This window comes from Curcuma longa, chromosome 10 (assembly GCF_044706935.1).
Source record: "Curcuma longa cultivar G26 ecotype Majalengka, Jawa Barat chromosome 10, ITB_CL_G26_1.1, whole genome shotgun sequence".
Classification (NCBI taxonomy): domain Eukaryota; kingdom Viridiplantae; phylum Streptophyta; class Magnoliopsida; order Zingiberales; family Zingiberaceae; genus Curcuma; species Curcuma longa.
The window spans coordinates 2441831-2461572 of NC_133870.1; the positions used below are offsets into that span (position 1 = coordinate 2441831).

Below are 19742 nucleotides of genomic sequence, written 5' to 3' on the forward strand. Positions count from 1 at the left end.
GCAGGCGCACGGATGTCGTCAAGTTATAATATCGATTACACAGGGATTTGTTTAATCATCGGACGATGTGCGATATTGAGTTATCTAGACAAAATAATTCGATGGAACAGGAAATTCGCTATCGAAGGTGACGACAAGTAGGGTTGGCTAAGTTGGGAATTGAGTTAATCTCAAGATAATAGTTTCCCCGCTTTAACGATCAATCAGAAGAGTAAGCCTTCCCTCTTTGTTAAACCTTTACTGATGTTTTGACGGATATCTTATATCTATCCTATGCTCAATTGATGGCCCCTTTCGGGATCTTCCTCAGTTGTACTTACCTAAGACAATTCTACCTTCTATGGCATTCGAGCGTAGGTGATCATAATCAGTTAAGGGGACCTGTCACGTGACCCCCGCAAACCTCCCTAGTCTTACTGCCGCTTCAGGGTACAATCGAATTAGATAAATTCCATTTAGTCCAGGGATTGTTTATAAGGATATCTCATAAGACCGAACTCCCTCCTTCGTGACAAGTAACACAGGTGACCATAATCAGCTAAGGATACTGTCACATGAATCCCGCAAGCCCTCCTAGAAAACCTTATCACTACTTCTAGAAGGAACGATCTAAGATGGTATTCAGAGTTCCAGAATAAGGGTTCACCGTTACGTACATCCCCTAACTTCCTGAGATAGAACAAAATAATTCACTGAAACCACGCCAATAACACAGATTTGATGAACGAGAGAAGGCAAAAATCATTCAGAATCAATCATTAAAGGGGTACTCCCTTATCTCGAGATTAAAAGAAACTACTCCATAGATGAAAGTTTACCGCAAGACATGTCGATAAAAGATAAACATCCAACCATCCTGTACAAGAGGTTACCAATCTAAATCTCCCGCGCCGATGTTGATGATGCCTTCTGATACTTCTCTCCCAAGCTTTCCTCCTTAAAAACCCTAATCCCAGCCGCCAGACCCCCCCCCCCCCTCCTTCGTTTTGTTTCGCAGCCTTTTATAGTTCGCGTGTTTTAAGCACGCCCGTGCTGATTGGCACGGTCTGGGCGTGCTAGGCTCTCGACACGGCCGTGCTGATTGGCAAACTGGGCGTGCTTCACGCCTGAATAAGCTGACTCAGTCGACACGACCGTGCTGATTGGCACGGTCTGGGCGTGCTAGGCTCTGGGGAAACACGCAGCTTCACGCCTGAATAAGCTGACTCAGTCGACACGGCCGTGCTGATTGGCACGGTCTGGGCGTGCTGATTACCTGTCAGGACAAAACCTCACACAAAGATGAGTGAATTGCGTGTATCCAAGGAGAAAAGTATAATTATAGAGCCAAAAGCATAAACTGCCAAATAAAGTGCAATATCCTACGTTATGCTCATGAAATGTGGCCATATCAATGCTAAATAATGCTTATGAATGCTTATCTTCTCAATGCATCACTGGAATGGTAAATTTCGACTGTGCCGACCGGCATAGCACAGTATCTTAATCTATGATAAGTTTAAGAGGACTCAAAGATAAGAGATGATAGATTAGGAATAAAATATAAAATACAAATGAAAGAAAAATGAAAAAGAATTAACTTTTAATTTGTAAGGAAAGAATAAGGAGAGAAGGAGCCAAACCCAAATATCGAAGTGCGAGCGATTCGTGAATAAGGATTGTGTTGAAGTTTGAGGATGAAGCTGAAATTAAAGGATAACTAGTAATAAGACTGAATCACTAAGTTTTGACTTTGATACTATGTTAAGAATTGAAAATTGTATTAACTGATCCTCACCCCATTGTATAAATTGATAAAATGACTCATTCTTCATAAAATAATAAACCTCTCTAATAGACTTTTCTAATCAGACTTATCTTTAAAAAGTTAAATAGACAAGAAAATTTATTTTCGACCTCTATTGCTCAAGAAATATTTTGTTCAAAAGATTTTGCTATCAATTTTCACTCTTAAAGAACAATGCAGTTTAGTGTACATGTAAGAAGAAATGAACAAATTATAAAGCACAAGAGGCAGTCAATTATGATGTGAAAGATCACGGATAGAGAGATTTAATATTGAAATATATGAGAATATTTTGAAGAAAATATAATATCTCATTTCAACAGTACAACACTTAATTGTCTCTCTTGTCTAATGCTAGATTCCTTTCTTAGGTCCTAGAAAACAGAATGTGTAACACAAGTTTCATTAGGTGGTGAAAGCATAACCTTGACCAGATTAAGCGGACAGAATTGAACAAATTGGAATCAGCACAGAAAATATTAAAAAAAAGAAAAGAATGAAGAGACAGATAGAAAAACAAGAAAAAAAATATTTAAAAAAAAAGTAACATTTCTCTTATCATTTCTTCTAAATTTGCATTGTTGGACTATTAGGAAGAATTAATATTATCATTTACTGAAATAAGGTACAGTGCAGCAGTACTTGCAAGTTGTATAAATAAAAATCAAAACAACATTTTAAATATTTCAATGCAGTTTATATTTTGAATTCTAATTAAGTTTTAGTGACAAAGCAAGAAAAATTTAAAGGTAACCAGATGATTTTTAAGATGTAGAATTATCCATAAAATTGTGAACTACAATCAGCTCCGCAAACCAAAACAGATTATGAGCAAAATTAATTAGAAACCTTGAATGTAATATTATAAAGTGACGAAATTACTTTGGGCGTATGCTGCTAATGCAGCCTTTATCTTCTCAGGATCAGCAGGACGGGGAAATCTATCACGTCTCAAATCATTTGCTGTGGATGCTGAAATGTTTGAATGTTCATTAGACAGTTGCCATCTGCACAAAATAATAGACACAATAATTATCTCCTGATGCAACTCAAAGAGTCAATAAAAATTAAAATTAGAAAAGGATGCTTTGATGCAAATAAGGAATTGATTTGAAATTCAAATAGATTCCTTAATTGCATCATTTTATCTGTTATCATCTCATGGGGAAAAACTGAGGCACATTTTGCTACCAAGCACCAAATTGAAAAACTCAAGGTGCAAAACCAAATATAAACATCGGTGACTATTCATCAATTAACCGAAGAACTATCCAAGAAAGCCTTCACAAATTGCAATGAAATTTGACTCTGATGGGGGTCCAGATGCATTAAGTTTTCCCCTAAATTGGTAAAAACTTTGTATTTTCTTTTATTTTTCTGCAATTTTTAAAGTAGGTCTAGCCCAACTGTTTGTTCTGATCACATGAGCAAAGTCCAACCCAGGGTTTAATGACGAATGACTACGAATTTTGCTTCAAAGATTTCTCAGCCAATGTTTCTCCATGGGTTAGACAATAGGTTAGTTACTCCTCACAAGGCAGCATTTCTACAAAGTAACTCGGTGGGTGGTAGACGCATTGACTTCTCCATGCTTCTCATCTTCTTCAAGCGCTAATGTGAAATCTTGATTATTTAATTGTTTCATAGCTGCAATCACTAATTTGACTTTTAGCTTGGCATTCTCCCCGCCCTTTGTTAGGGAATTGGAATTGGGCTCTATCCATCATAGTCAAGTCATGATAACCAGAAACAAGGGGCCATGATTTGGTTGATGATTTTGGGCAGGGAAGAAATGTTACGACCTAACAGACATTGACTTGTCATGCACATAGTGGTGTTCTAGTAGTGCTGTCTGGCAAATGCTTGCATAAGTTTATTAAGCAATCAAGTGAAACAGAACACCATTAAGCAGGTGAAGTTCACTATTTTCACATCACAAGTCCCACTGAAATCAATGTTGATTTTCCGAATCTAACATAAGTTTTGTCTTGTTGATTTCACAGCTTTACAGAGTTTTCTATGCAAGGGAGCATCAATAGACAGTTTTGATTCTCAATTTCTCTTGTATATGTTATGCTTCTATTGTTCTTTCAATATGTTAGAGAGAATAGGCACAAACTATGGTCTTGCATTCACCTAGTTTAATTCCCTAGGTGGTCACATCACAAGTCCCACTGAAATCAATGTTGATTTTCTGAATCTAACATGAGTTTTGGCTTGTTGATTTCACAGTTTTACAGAGTTTTCTATGCAAGGGAACATCAATAGACAGTTTTGATCGTCAATTTCTCTTGTATATGTTATATTTCTATGTTTCTTTCAATATGTTAGAGAGAATAGGCATAAACTATGGTCTTGCATTCACCTAGTTTAATTCCCTAGGTGGTTGGACAGGTTGGTAGGTAGGTATTTTGGAGTCCTTGAATACATGATTCACATTCCTTCTTTATTAGTGAATAAGATATCAAATTGACACTTGATACCAGAACCTCCCATATTCTCCCACCATCTGTCTCGCCGAGCCTCTCATCTAGTGAGGCTCCCCCTTCCGATTCATTTGAAAGCCCCATCAAACTCATCTCTACCTTGTCCTAGGAATCTCTCTTCCTCTTCAACGAAGCACTATCTCTTCTCCAACTTCACTTTAAAGCTTATCCATTCTTCTCCCTCTCCCAACAATAACATCCTTCCTCTGTCATGCACCTCCACACACCTCTCTCACTAGATAGCTCAATTCTCCTAAATCTCTTCACACAAGATTAATTCTCCCAAAACACGTCAAGCTCAACAAGGCGTATGGTAGACCAACTCTCTCTACGGTTCATGAAGAAACTATATTCCTTGGACCTGATGGAATCTAATTCTCTGGCTTGTTTGGCATAACCTTTTTCTCCCACCGTAATCTACTCTCAGGAAACCAAGATTAGAGTTATATTGGGGACTCCTTTGCCACCTTCCTAGCCCTTGCAATTCCATTATCTCCATGATAACTTTACCACCTTTACCACTGACAAATATAACACCATCTTGACATCTTGACCACCGATGGCTTGTCAACTGTTTCAAAGAGCAGTATGGCTCAGATATATTGCAAGTTGATCTCAGGGTCTATTACCTGGCTTTTCATGATATTCCCATAAGAACTTTCAGGTTTCTCAGAGTCCACATAATTGTGATATTAGGTTTAGTAGATAGAATATTAGTCTTTGAGGCCCCATCAATAGTTTTCCGTGTCTATCTTTGGAGATTCATAGGCACTCTACTACAATATGAGAGTTGTGCATTTCATGGAATTGTAGGTTTGTTCGAGGCCTAAAATGCTCTATTAGAGATACACCTAAATGGCATGGACTGATGGAATACACCATAAGGACACATAAGTATTAACTTGAGGAAGAGGTTGAAGGACCATCTTCACTACTATCCTGGATTCTAATATTCATAGCACAACTTCATATGATAAGATCCTGATATTATTTACCTTGAAATGCTAAGGCACCTTGACTATTGCTTCTAGTCCTCAAAGTACTCAGCTAGGATGTCACTATATCATACTAGATTTGGCTAGGTACAAGGGCTATGTGCTTAAATATGAAATTGAGTTAATGGATGATCAACATGACCATAGGCATTATAGTTACAGTGACTAAGAACATCCACAATAAGAGCAAATATTTCTCCCAAGTATTTGTGGTCCCCATGTCCAATCATCAATCACATATCCCACTCTTCAAATATCCCAAATTCCACAATCAAATATTCCATAAATCAAATATTTATGGGCCCCGTCCATCAAATATCTCACTCCCAAATATCCCAAATTTCACAATAAAAAAAATTAAAGAGAGTTGCAGCATGGGTGGACCCCTGTTGCCTGCCCATCCATGCGCGCTGTGCTACAACCGTGAGTTTAATTTTTTAAAAAAAATAGAAATCACCAGGCAAAACTTTTTTCCCGGTGATTTCTTAATATCCAATCTCCACCCCCTTCCAGTGGTGGAGATTTGGGATTAAGGGATATTTGGAGAAACATCCTCTCTAAATATCCCCCATTATGGATGCTCTAAGGTCATAGATGGAGATTTTATCCAGGCATAGCTCCACCATGTAGAGGAAGGCATAAGGAGACCATCCATACTATGAAGGTAAGGGGTAGCAAGGTTGACATCCATATGGATAAGAATTCTCATATATACAAAATGTAGTAAACAGTATTCCATATTAGTCATGGACCAAGGTAAAAAACTCACTATACTTGATCTTTGACCCTCATCCTAGTCTATATCACTAGAATATATGGGGTGATTCTTGCACAAATGTTAGATTTAAGTGTTTAGTCTTTGTACCTTGTCACCAACATTAATGGGATTTGTTATGATGCCATTCTAGCAACGAACAAATGTTAACGTAGGGTGAATATCATTGAGGAGCCAACACATAATTTTGTGTTTAATGGAATTAAGATCTAGTTCAATTTTTCAAAGACAAAGGAGTTGAGGACTGAAAGAATGAAGGGTGTCATTTGTCCTTGTTTACACTTTGAAATTAAACCAAATCCTCAGTTCCATTCCATGAATTCAGGTCCACAACTTCATGAGTTAAGAGGTCATCACTTATTAGTAAGTCAATTGTCAAGGACCAGCCTAACTTAGAACTTGAGAATCTTCTTGATAGAGATTGGATTGTATTGGTCAAGATTAGATTCCTAGGATCAGTTTAGAAAATATTATCGATTTGGTCCAAAGATATAAATCACGTAGCCTTCTAGAGTTAATAAGGATTTGTATGTTCCAAGGATATTACAATGTAGGGCATAACACCATATTTTATTTTCTGGCAAATTAGGATATTTGATATGCCTCTAAATAGTTCTTTGAGATGTTTGGTTAGTGGTTGTTATTGACAAGATTATATTTTATCAATTATTAATTGTGCATCATATTTCATTAACTATGATGAAACTTCATTCTATTTTGACCTTTGATGGTCTCTGTTGAGTCATATAAATTGTTGGGTTCATAGGTTTGTCGGGTAATCTTTTTTCTTCCTACTATTTAGGTCTTGATGCACCATCCTTCATAACTTTTGAATTTATAAGTCTTACGCTAACCGTTTGTTTTATTTGCATGATGAGGTCAAATGTATAATTACATTAAACATTTATTTGTGTAAGATTTACACAGATATAAGGATGTATTGAGAGTGCAATAACATGAGAGTAGTGAGTTACTTGGATAGTTGACAAGCCTAAGTTGTTAGATCGATGGTTTCTAACCCTTCATCACCAACACCAAATGAAGAGCCACTAAGAGAGACCGTCACCACCAACACCATAACACCAAATGTGGTTCTCAGTTTCTCTTCCATTTCCTTTCACACTTTTGCTATTATTGGGCTAGTATCTACCTATAATATTTTATATCTTCTTCCATTTAGGAAGAGAATTAATCTTATTTCATACAATGTCGTTACTAGAGCATAGTGGCCATATAGACAAACTTGTTCATCACCATATTTCACGAGACGAGGATTATACCTTTTTGCCATATAGACAAACTTGTTCATCACAATCTTATTTCTCTGGCAAGGTGGTACTCCAACTCCAAGCTGGATAAAGTCTTATCCAATTCAGTCCTAGTCATTACATTTTCTTCTCTTCTGCAGAATGTCAACTTCGTAACTTCCTTATGGGTTTCAAAGTTCAATTGTTTGATCCATGTTAATAGAACTTATCCATGAAATTGCAGTTCATTGATGAAATGTCTAATCGAGACGCTTGCCCTCTCATGGTGTTATTTTTTGTCCTTCGGATGATGTTTCCATAGCCTTAAGTCTATTGTGATTTACCACCAGCTTGAACTACATCGAAATCAATATCAAACTCAAAGCATACCTAAACCCAACCATCTACAGAAAGGTGCAATCGTTCCTAAAAAACAAAATCCTAGAAGAGGAACGTAGATCGTAGAAGAAGCGAACGAATATCAGACCTTTTAGGGCCGAAAGTAGCCTGCGGAAGAGAAACATATGCTCGGAGAGGATTGAGAGAGTCCGGAGAGACCATAGAGGAAGAGGAGGAGCCGCGGACGAGCCACTTGGATGATGCTGAGAGGGAGGAGGCGTCCGCCGTCGATGTCCCTTTGAGGGGGACGTCGTGGCGCAGTATCTCCGGAAGAACATCGGCGATCTTGCTACTCGCCTCGGCAGCCACGGGAAGGGAGGGCGGCGGAGTAGGCGGAAGCTTCTGGGCGAGGCGGCCGACGACGTTCTTCGACTCGTGGAGGAAATAAGCGCCCTCTGTGGCCGCTAAACGCCCGGCTAAGAAACTCATTTCCGCTGTTTGATTTTTTTTTCGATGTTCGGCGACATTTAATTAGGTTAGGAAGGAATGCGAGTTAGTTGAACATTCAACGGCTTGCCTGGCTTGGACAACACGGGGTTGACAGGTTATTGGTTAAGCATAAATAAAAAATTGTACTTATTAAAAAAAAACTGAAGAAGCTTCTTATGAAGTGTGTGTACAACTACAGCAAGTTTTGAAATTCAGTTACTATTCCACGAAAAGCTAAAGCTGATGGAAAGGATTGAAGTAGATTAAGTTTGACTGCGTTAGAAACGAGGGGTTGAATTCAGTTGGCATGAATCGTAAGTGGATCGAATTCAAGTGGGATGGATTGCACTTGGAAACCACCGTAGGTTCAAAGGTGTAGCACTTACTGACTTTAATAAAAGATAGAATTTATCATCTTAAACGGTCCAATACAATCGATTTCACAATCATCTAACGAATAGTTGTTGAAGTGGACTAATGTCATATTTAATTTGAAGCGTTGATGAAAAAAAATAGATTCCGTGAGATTCGAGATAAATTTTTATATTTATCTAGTGTAAAAATAATCCCAGGATGGGTTATGTTCCGTTTGTCTATTATAAAAATACTTTTTGCGATTTTTTTTTATTCACTTAAAACGAGGTGAAATGAAGTTTTCATCCTCTCGTACAAATTTCGGCCTATGAACATGAACTCTGATTGTGAATTGCAAACTTAGAACAACAAATGGAGTCGCACAACCTAGTGGAACAGCTCGTGTCATGGTTGGGAATCAACAACTGCAAGCTTCAGTCTGACTGCCAATTGTGGTCAAGTCGTGAATCACTCACGACGACGACGAGCTTGTAGTTTGGCTGCAAATCGAGGTCGCTACGAGCTCGCAACTAGGCTTATGCAAATTTGCAATCAAGCCATGAATCACTCATTTCGGTTGTTGTAAATTGCTCGTAGTGATTGCAAGTTGATAACATGGCTACGAATTGCAACAATGAGTTCGCTGCCGAGCCACAAATTGTTCACGGTCTAATCGAGATTCGTGGCCACAGTGTCACCCCTAACTGTGAATTGCATATGCAACGGCCATGAGTTCTCCCTTAATCGCAAATTGCATTCAAATCATTAAAAGTTCATGAGCTGACCATGCGTCGGAACTATTAGAAAATTAGTTTTGAATCAATAAATGTGCGATGAGAAATCATTTGATATGGATCGATATGACTTAATCTAGATTGTCGGATTTATATTCAGTTTACTTGGGATGACGAATTCAAAAATTGGGGAGCAAAAAACTTTTCGCTGTTTACTTTGTATGAATTATTTATCTTTTCCCTCGTTTACTTATTATGAAAGGATAGACGGATGGATTTACAAATCCATCAACCAATTGATTTGTTAATAAATTTTTATCCACTCAAAATCCAACAAAACGTGTTTCTTCCCTTCTCATCATATCTCTCACATCCCTCCCTATCCTCAACATCGCAAGTGACGGTCATCCCTGTTGGATCGAGTGCACGTGAGAGGGGGGTGAATCACGTGACTTTTAGTAATTTTAAATACGTCAAAAATTGTGCACAGCGGAAAAATAAAATATGAAAAATCACAACACAAGCTAACACGAAAGTTTTACTTCATTCGTAGCCTCCGACGACTCTACTCAAAGGCCCAGGTCCCTTGGATCTTTCATGTGGACAATTCACTAAATCTCTCTACTAGAAGAAAACCTCTGGTAGAGTAGGCGAATACAATGAATTGAAAGTGTGACAACTCCACACTTTTTAAATTTTAAATAAGTGCAAAAAAATAAAAAATAAAAATTTCTTTGTTATCCAACACGTAGAAATTTCTGGACGATCTCGGATGTTGGGGATGATCTTCCGGCAGAAGATGGACGTGGTCGTGTCAAAGCTCGGGCAGTCGCAGAAGGAGGACGTTGGTCGAAGCTATGTCATTCATGCACTGATCAAAGCTTTATATAAACACTATTGGGTTTATCTAGATTCGCAAACGTTAACAAAAAAAAATGCAAAACTTGATCTATGCATTGCTCGTGATCTTATCCAGGATCAAAGAATAATTCAAATAAAACTTTATTATAGGAAATTTTATCCTCCTTAAATCTTTATTATAGGTAGGAATAATTTTATCCTCTAATAAAATTCTAGATTAGCAAAATAAAGAATACCATGAGGCAACCATCAATTAGCCCCCTACGAACAATGTTATGTTTATAATATAAAAGCTAATTAAAAATTTAAAACTATATTTAGAATTTTATATCTAAAAAAATAGATATAAAATTGAAATTCCCTAATTGAGGGCCGATTAACATTTTTAATAAGTTCGAGGACCAAAATGAAATTTCCCTAATTGCATGCTGATACTGCCACTTAAGAGTGCACTTCGTCTTCTTCCTTCGCTCTGCTCACTCTGCTCTCTCCGTCGCTTTCTCCATCCCTAATCCTTGCAATCTGAGAAAGAAATCAAACTACACTGGTGGTGAGTTCTCCTCATTCTTCGAATCTGCTATTTTTTCTTCCTTTATCTAGATTATTCATCTCATTTCATGCTCTGTTTCAGGTCATGGAGCTTCTTCCATTTTGTTCCATCTTGTTGTTCTCCTTCCTCGCCTCCTCTGTTTCCGGTACGGCAAGAAAAATCACCTTTTTCTGAGTTCGAAATTAGCTTTCTTTCGTTCAATGGCAGTTTATTTGGTTGCAGAAGCCGGAAACGTCGGTGTCAACTACGGCAGGGTGGCCAACAACCTGCCTCCGGCGACCAAAGTGGTGGAGCTGCTGAAATCCAACGACATTGGCCACGTCAAGCTATACGACGCTGACCCGTCCGTCCTACGCGCCCTCGTCGGCTCCGGCATCAAGGTGGTAGTCACCGTGCCCAACGAGCTCCTCGCCTCCGTCGCCGCCCGTCTGGGCTTCGCTCTGCAATGGGTGCAGCGCAAGGTCGCCGCCTACTACCCCTCCACCCAGATCCACTCCATCGCCGTCGGGAATGAGGTTTTCGTCTTCCCCCGCAACATCACCAACTTCCTCGTCCCGACGATGCAGAACGTCCACACCGCGCTCGCCCACCTCCATCTCGACGCCGACGTCAAGATCTCGTCCCCCATCACCCTCACGGCGCTCCAAAACTCCTACCCCTCCTCCTCCGGCAGCTTCCGGCCGGAGCTAGTAGAGACGGTGATCTAGCCGATGCTAGAGTTTCTGCGACAGACCGGCTCGTATCTCATGATCAATGCCTACCCTTTCTTCGCCTACGAAGCGAATTCCGATGTCATTTCCCTTGATTACGCCCTGTTCCGTCCTAATTCCGGAGTCGTCGACGCCGGTAACGGACTCAAGTATTACAGCCTCTTCGACGCCCAAATCGACGCGGTGTTCGTGGCGATGTCGGCGCTCAAGTACGACGACATCAAGATCGTGGCGTCGGAGACGGGGTGGCCGTCGAAGGGCGACACCAAGGAGACCGACGCGGCGGCGGAGAACGCCGCCGCGTACAATGGAAACCTAATCCGGCGGCCATGAGGTGGGAGCCCAGCTTTGGATGCGAACCTCTACGCTTCCAAGGAAAGGAAGAAGACGAAGAGGAGGTGGAGGTGAGAGCAACAGGAGGCGACAGGGAGAGCGAAGGGGAAAAGACATCCATTTATCAAGGAAAATATTTTCAAGAGAAGAAAAAGGTAGCAGGAGGTGGAGGGTAAATTTGTAAAATTATGTATTGGGGGAGTTGAAACTAAAGATTGTGGAGATTGGGGAGTGCATGCAAAGGAAAACATGGGTGGGGACTGACAACGAAGACAACTTTGTCATCGGGGATTTTAAAGCAAGTCTCCCATAAAAGAACGTTCTAACATATTTTCTATCTAAAATTACTCTCGTGCAAATTGTTATCGTAGCAGTTATGATATAAGTTATTATGCATCTGCTACAATATTAAATTAAATTGATTTAATTTAATTAAAAACATAAGTATTTTTATATCAATTATTATAACATATATTAAATTATTATTATATTATAATAGTTGTTACTTTTGATCATTTAAAATAATTTAAATAATTTTGATTAAATTAATAAAAAATAATTTATATAAAAGTACTCTATGTATAATATTATTGACCAAGTTAAACTTATAAAATAATTTATTTTAACACATTCTAATATATATTCCGTTGTTACGACATAAGAATATTTTTTAAGGTGCTATTTTATTTTATTTTGTTTTTAAAAATGTCCTTTGAATAAAAATAATAATTGTAAAGGCTCTTTTAATTTTTGACTTTATTTTTCTCCACATCTCTGCCTATGGACAATATAAAATGAGGCATTCATATGCTATTATCAAAAGTATTTTGATTCAATTTAATTTGATGCGCTAAAATGGTCAAAATTTCAAATAATTCCAACATTTAGTTGATTATATATATACAGATTGAATTATTTTTTTATAATCTAGATATTTAATTTTTATAATTTGATTAATTTTAAAAATGAATAATTTGATCCTACAAATCATCCATCGCATAAATTTGAAAAATGTAGATGGCTCCTAGTCCGACAGGCAACGTCATCAATAGGAGCATCGTTCAAAAATACCCTATATGAAAATTGAATTCTCATTGCATGGTTATTCCGTCTTGCGGTTGCGTGAGATCAAATTGTTGTTCCATAGAGAAGTGGCTTTAATGTCTCCTTTAGTGAGGTTCTAAGGCCATCAAAATTCTTTTTTATACAAGAAAATCTACTGATAATTATATGAGCCTTTTGGGCCGTGTTGGACCTTTGCAAAACAAGTTGAGGTCCACTCTTTGTTAGGGCGAAGGAAAAGTTTTCTTGCATAATTAGCTAGGTCAGTTAGATTTGACTTGAGCAAATAGCTTTGTCTCCGTCTGAAAATTTCTAGACATTTTATTTATTTTTTTTATAGTTGATACTAGGTACCGATTAATCCTAAGAGTGATCGATATTATTTTATGAAAATTTTTCATTGATAATCAAGATAAATCAAGAAACACTCACGGTGGACAGCCAACAATTCAGCGTTCTTAAATCAATCTTCCATTAAAAGAAATTCATCCTGCACTAATGTATAAGAAACTGCCTAGGTGCCTTGCTACTACACCGTAGCCCCGAGATCCTATTTTCTTCGCCCTTGAAGTAGCACGACGAAGATGAGATTTTTAATCATAATTGGAGTTATCAATCAAAACTATCATTTTCGATTAAAAAAAAATCCTCTCAAGCCGTCCAATAATTGAATTCCTTTACAAGCTTTGTTTTTTCCCCCTCTTTTTTGTCTCCTCAATTATCCTACTTTTGTCTTATGTAAATTATGATGGTGTGAAAATCTCAAATTCCTTTACAAGCTTTGTTTTTTTTCCCCTCTCTTTTATCTGCTCAATTATCCTACTTTTGTCGTATGTAAATTATGATAATGTGAACATTTCAAATTCCTTTGGCACATGAATGTTGGTATGATTCTTGCAAATTTTAAAGCATTTTTTTTTCAAAAAAAATAAAGATGCCAATATATATTACGCAGCCGTATCAATCGGTATTTAGGTGGTGTTAGTTTATTTCGTAGGGCAAAAGTTAATAGGGCATTTTTTAAAATTAAAATAGTTTAATTTTTTAATTTATTTATTATTAAAATAATATTCTTTGAAGCTAAAGGGAAAACTTCTTTGTCTCCCTATAGTTAAAGAAATATTGAACTACCTTTCTTCTTGTATTATCAATTAAACTGTTAATGAGGAGTTCATGTGTATCCTTGAACAAAGCACTTAAACTCTCTGAACAATTGATGGTTAGCATTGTATACTTTCTCCCACTAAAGTGTGTGTGTGTTAAGCCATCTTTTAGAATCAATATTTTGTAGCTATTGATATGCAACTAAATGTCTTGTAAGAATGGACTGGTTAGTCATACTGGAATGTTATACTAGCTCTTGTTGCTGCCCAAAATAAGCCTATAGCAGACCTATCCTGAGTATCTGTTACCATATTACAAGACAAGTGGTAGCAACAAAAAGCATGATGGGCAATTAGATAGATTTTTCTAACTGCTGATATAATACTATGATGTCTATTTGATACAATGCTTATTTACTGTGTATTGATAGCAAAGAATTTCTTTTCATGATCCAAAAATCACTCCCAAGCAGACCCATATTCAACTTCAGTAATTCCAAAGCAAACCAGGAGGATATTATCATTACCATTAACTATTGTTGCCATCAACAACACACCATAATACTTGTCACTAAGATGTGCATCATCAATTCCAATTAATTTGCATAGATAGGACATGAATACTCTCCCACAAGTATCAAAAGCTCAGAAACAATATTGGAAATTATTATCGTCATGTCTATGTAGTGTCATATAAGTATTAAGGTCCCTATATCTTAACTCATGCAAATGCATTGAAAGATCTCTATAAGGCTACTCATAACCACCAACCACTTTCTTCAATACTTTCTCCTGGGCTAGATATGCTTTCTTATATGATTTGGAAATGTCAAACCTAGCTTTCATATCTCTTTGAATAAACCTTAGTTTGTACTATTCAGAAGCAACAAACTGCTCTTTAACTTGAGATGCTACAAATGTGGATGTGCAAGCTTTGCGATCAAGTGTTTCCCTAAGGCTGCGATATTGGTATTCTTTTATATATTTTGTAACTGTGAACTCCACATCTCCCCTAGCTACTACTCTCCATGTACATAGTTGATTGAAGTAAATAGCTTTAATTTTATTTAGCTGGATGTCAACTAGATTGTATTTGATATTTTTAAACATAACATATCTTACAAGTTTAGCCTTGAACTCTTGTCGGGAGGGAAAAACATGTCCAACAAAAATTCATATTTTTCTATTGCCTCTACAATTAAACTTGGTATTAATAATGAATTCATAACATATGGATCATCAGCAATTTGGGAACTGCTTCTCTAAATCACTGTACTGATTTAAGTTAAAATCAGCTTGGTCAAATTGGATATCATTGGCTATCAATACCTCTAAATATGTATTGCATTCTAATTCCTCTTTAATCTGAATATCTGAATCTTCTTGTTGACTACATGTTGCCTCAAAATATTCTTCAAATACGGTACTATTATTATGTACCTCAGCATGTAATGGATTTGCTTCTTCATTTAGTTCAAATATAAAATTACTTGTATTTTTGTTTTTATTCACTAGATTATTATTTTCACAAGAAGATAGAATATTACTTGTAGCTACATTTATGGACTATTGAGTAGCTCGTTATCTCTCCATTAAATATGAATCAATGAAGGTCATACATGATTCAAGTTTATCAAAAATATAGTTACCCCTGAAAAAAATATTGCACTCATCACAATTATATAGATCGGTCCTACAGTTCTGATCCTAATACAAGAAGTTATGACCCCCAGGATGAATTTTTTAAAAACATATTGTGTCCGACTATGAAGGACTTGAATCTGAGACTTTAGGGCATGGTCAGAATGAGAAGCACTAAAGAAGACTACAAGACTTGGAATGGATCGGATCATATCTCTTTACATCAATCAATAGATTTTGAGTGAAATTCATTAATGGACTTAAGGGACTTGGATTTCACTTGCAATGAGATGTGAGATATTAGTGTGTAGAAGATATATATAATGTCCAATCTTGATCTTGAGACACATATGCAAAGTTATAGTCACGTGCTACCTGACACAGATTGTGGTGCTAGTTTTTAAAGACCAGCACAATAGTGGTGTTGGTCTTTAAAAACCAGAACCATAGTGGTGTTGGTCTTCGAAAATCAATATCACAGTGTTGTGTTCTTCTCATAGGGTGGTGATGATTTTGAAAATCAGCACTACTATGGTGTTGTTCTTAGAAGAATAGGACAAATGAGTTCTAAAAATTTCAAAACCTTTTGATCAGTCTTGGGAAGGCCTTAAACCAGTAAATGAGGGTACATTTAGGCTCTAATGCATCTAATAAACTCACAGGAATTAGAATGGGTCTAATCTAAAATAGCTAAATCTATCAATGGGTTTTGACTTATAATGGAAGAGATGAGTGTGGAGAAAGTAGATATAGTATCAAGCCTGATCTTGGGTCTCGTAAACGAAGTTATGATTCCATGCAAATTGGCACAGAACCAATAGGGTGTTGAATTTAAATCATCAGGACCACAATAGAAAGTTCAACACCAGAGTGGTGTTGGAATATAATATTCAGCACTACTATGTTACGGTTTGTAACTATTGTATATCTTTTAGGTTTTGAAATTTCAATACCAAGTTATAAAAAAACACTACTAATAAATTGGAGAAACTTGAATTTCTAAATATATTTTTTCCCGTTTGCTAACCATATAATATCTTATATAAGAAAACTAATCATTTATAATCGGATGATTTATTTACGACATCAACTTTACAAAAACCTCAACTACATAGAAATGGAGGATAAAAAAACCCTAAAATAATCTTTTCTATCATAATCAATATAAATAAACAAATAACCAGAAACATACATGAGAAAATCTCGAAGAGAATTGATGAGAAAATATCGAATGAGTTGCTATGCTGAAACATTGATCATTCTTCTTTGGAGAACACCCAGTCTTCAAAGTTTGAGCGGCGTCAAAATTTTAGATCACCTTTTAATGTTTACTCATTTACTCTTTCCGTCGATATTTTTACTCTATTAAAATTTCATCGGATTGTCTGTTTTAGGATGGTATAAGTTGTGTGTAAAATAGAAAGATGTAAGGTAAGTACAGAACTCAACATTACTTCATGCATCTAAATCAATAATTTTTTTAAAAATAAAATGTGGCTTATGCTTTAGAAAAATATGAACGAAATCAATTGTAGATGGGAGGGATAAATTGGGAATCAGTGTCTTTTGAAAAGCTTCTGAAATTTCAGATCCGTCTTTTGAGAATTTATTATTTTTAATTAACTATTAAAAAAGATAAAAAAATAATAAAAATGATGATTTAAATAAAAAATTAATAATTTAAAATTGAAAGATCGAAAAAGTATTTTCGAAAATAAATGTGCCATCTGTCAACTAATAATATGTTATTCGTCCTGTGAAAATTCCGTAATTTTGAGTGCGACTTTTTGTTAACTTGTTGAAAAAAATCTACGGACCTTAAAAATATCCTGATCGTTGATTGGGCTGGCAACGTCAGTGCCTACGACATCCGTGGAAGTAGCTCGCCCTATTCTCTTTATTTCCGCCATCCGACGAGTGCCCCCTTCCATTCCATCCAGGCGAGCAATCCAAGTAGCTCGGAAGGCCGCCGCCGCAGCCACATGGCTCGTCGCTTCCCCCTCCTCCTCCGCCTCCTCGCCCTCCTCTTCGCCGTCGCCTCCTTCTCCTCGGCACGCGCAAGCGTCGACGAGCCAGACGCGAACCCGATCCGGTACGTCACTGACCGCGAATCGCTCCACTCGTCTCTGCTTGCCGTGCTCGGCCGCTCCCGCGATTCTCTTCGCTTCGCCGGCTTCGCTCTCAGGTACTTAATCGACAACGCTTCTTTCTCTCTCTCTGTCTCTCTCTCTCTGATCGCCGTTAATTGGCAGGTATGGGAAGTCCTACGGCAGCGCGGAGGAGATACGGAAAAGGTTCGCGGTGTTCGCGGAGAACCTGGCGCTGATCCGCTCAACGAACAGGAAGGGGTTGCCGTACCGGCTGGGAATCAACAGTAAGATCGGAGTCGGAATGATCACGATGCCTACCTTGGCCGTCGGATGTCGTCGCTGGCTGATACATGTGTCGCGATTCATGCTGCAGGTTTCGCGGACATGACCTGGGAGGAGTTCCGCGCGAGCCGGCTCGGGGCGGCGCAGAACTGCTCGGCCACGCTGAAGAGGAACCAGAACCATCAGATGGCGGAGGTGGAGCTCCCGGCCACGGTGATTCAAATCATTAAACCCATCTGATACTGATTTTATCATCGATCAGATCTGCTGCAACAACTGATTTTGAATTCATGATCTTTTATTTATTTTACAAACAAAAATCCAAATGAAAACTTATGATCGAAGCATTAACTATGTTAACAGAAAGACTGGAGAGAATCAGGGATAGTGAGTCCGGTGAAAGATCAAGGGCACTGTGGATCTTGCTGGACCTTCAGGTGTTTTTTTCTCTCCTCCAATTTCAATCTCTTTGTTTTCGAGTGCTCGCAATCAATGAAGATCAACTGTTCGACGTGTAGCACGACCGGTGCACTGGAAGCGGCCTACAAGCAGGCCACAGGAAAGGACATCTCCCTCTCGGAGCAGCAACTGGTTGACTGTGGTTATGCTTTCAACAACTTCGGCTGCAACGGAGGGTTGCCTTCCCAGGCCTTCGAGTACATCAAATACAACGGAGGCTTGGATACCGAAGAAGCTTATCCCTACAAAGGCGTTAATGGCTACTGTAAATTCAACTCTGAAAACGTAGGCGTAAAAGTTCTCGATTCTGTCAATATCACTCTGGTAATTAGTTACTCATCTACCTCCTTTCTCATCAATCAATTTGATTAACAACGAGGTGTGTGAGTATGTATAATGATGAACAGGGTGCCGAGGATGAGCTGAAGTATGCAGTGGGATTGGTTCGACCGGTCAGCGTTGCTTTCCAGGTGGTGAGGGATTTCAGGCTCTACAAGGGAGGAGTCTACACCAGCAAAACCTGTGGCAAAACTCCCATGGTTAGCTACGATTACTAAAAACTGCATCTTGACTAATTCACATCTTAAAACCCTGTTCCACAGTTAGTCCTCTGTCAATTTTGAGGCATACGATCTATTTATGATGATGCAAATTGTGTTTTCCTCTTAGGATGTGAACCATGCTGTTCTAGCTGTTGGTTACGGGGTGGAGAACGGCATCCCGTATTGGCTCATCAAGAACTCGTGGGGAGACTATTGGGGTGTGGATGGCTACTTCAAAATGGAAATGGGGAAGAACATGTGTGGTAAGTCTCCCCACTTCTCAACCCCTAGTCTAAATCTTTCATACTGATATATAAACAAGAGTTTTAGAAGCGAGAAGATTTATCTGATCATTCATCTTGATGCAGGGGTTGCGACATGTGCTTCGTATCCTATTCTAGACGTGTAGAGCCATCTCCGGCGACGCCTGCCTCTCCGATTGAATCCATATTTGTATGACATTAATGGCTTTATATGCCGCTGGTAAGGTATTGTTCTAAACAGTCTATTATGCTTTCTTCAGGGGTTTGTAAATAAAGGTAATTAGTACCACATGTACACAAATGCAACTCCGCCTGTAAAGATTCTCAATCGGGTGAGGATTATAATAATTTAGCATTGCTATTGTATGTGCAACTGCTCCCATAAACCCTAAAATAAATGGTAAAAGGAACTATGATCATTTGTAGAAGTCATTTGTCAATTGCAACAATGCAATTTGTGATCCCCACTCTTGACAGTTGGGCATCTACTAAAATAATGCATACTGGTAGCGTGAGATCCATGATCATTAAAACTAGGATTAATGAAAGTCGGTCCACATTTGTTGAACTACAATTGATGAACATGTGCACTTGTCTTCTTGCTTTTCTTCATTGTGTATTGTGTTGACAAAGAGGGATAC

At 38.0% G+C, this 19742-nt stretch overlaps 1 protein-coding gene and 1 pseudogene across 1 annotated transcript; both read left to right on the plus strand.

Moving 5' to 3' along the window:
• Positions 1-9977: 9977 nt before the first annotated feature.
• On the plus strand, positions 9978-11659 carry LOC141836076 (glucan endo-1,3-beta-glucosidase 3-like; annotated as a pseudogene).
• A 5726-nt stretch (positions 11660-17385) lies between these two features.
• On the plus strand, positions 17386-19474 carry LOC141835885 (cysteine proteinase 2-like). Its single transcript, XM_074723277.1, has 8 exons — positions 17386-17650; positions 17718-17839; positions 17929-18050; positions 18201-18274; positions 18356-18620; positions 18704-18835; positions 18966-19101; positions 19207-19474. Exons 1-8 carry the CDS (start codon positions 17448-17450, stop codon positions 19245-19247), a joined length of 1095 nt encoding a protein of 364 aa, XP_074579378.1. The 5' UTR covers positions 17386-17447; the 3' UTR covers positions 19248-19474.
• The last annotated feature ends 268 nt before the right edge of the window (positions 19475-19742 follow it).

Coding starts and splice junctions, on each gene's coding strand:
- LOC141835885 (XM_074723277.1), top strand. CDS start 17,448: ATGGCTCGTCGCTTCCCCCTCCTCCTCCGCCTCCTCGCCCTCCTCTTC. Junction 18,051..18,200: donor AGGTGGAGCTCCCGGCCACG/GTGATTCAAATC, acceptor CTATGTTAACAG/AAAGACTGGAGAGAATCAGG. Junction 18,836..18,965: donor CCTGTGGCAAAACTCCCATG/GTTAGCTACGAT, acceptor TTTTCCTCTTAG/GATGTGAACCATGCTGTTCT.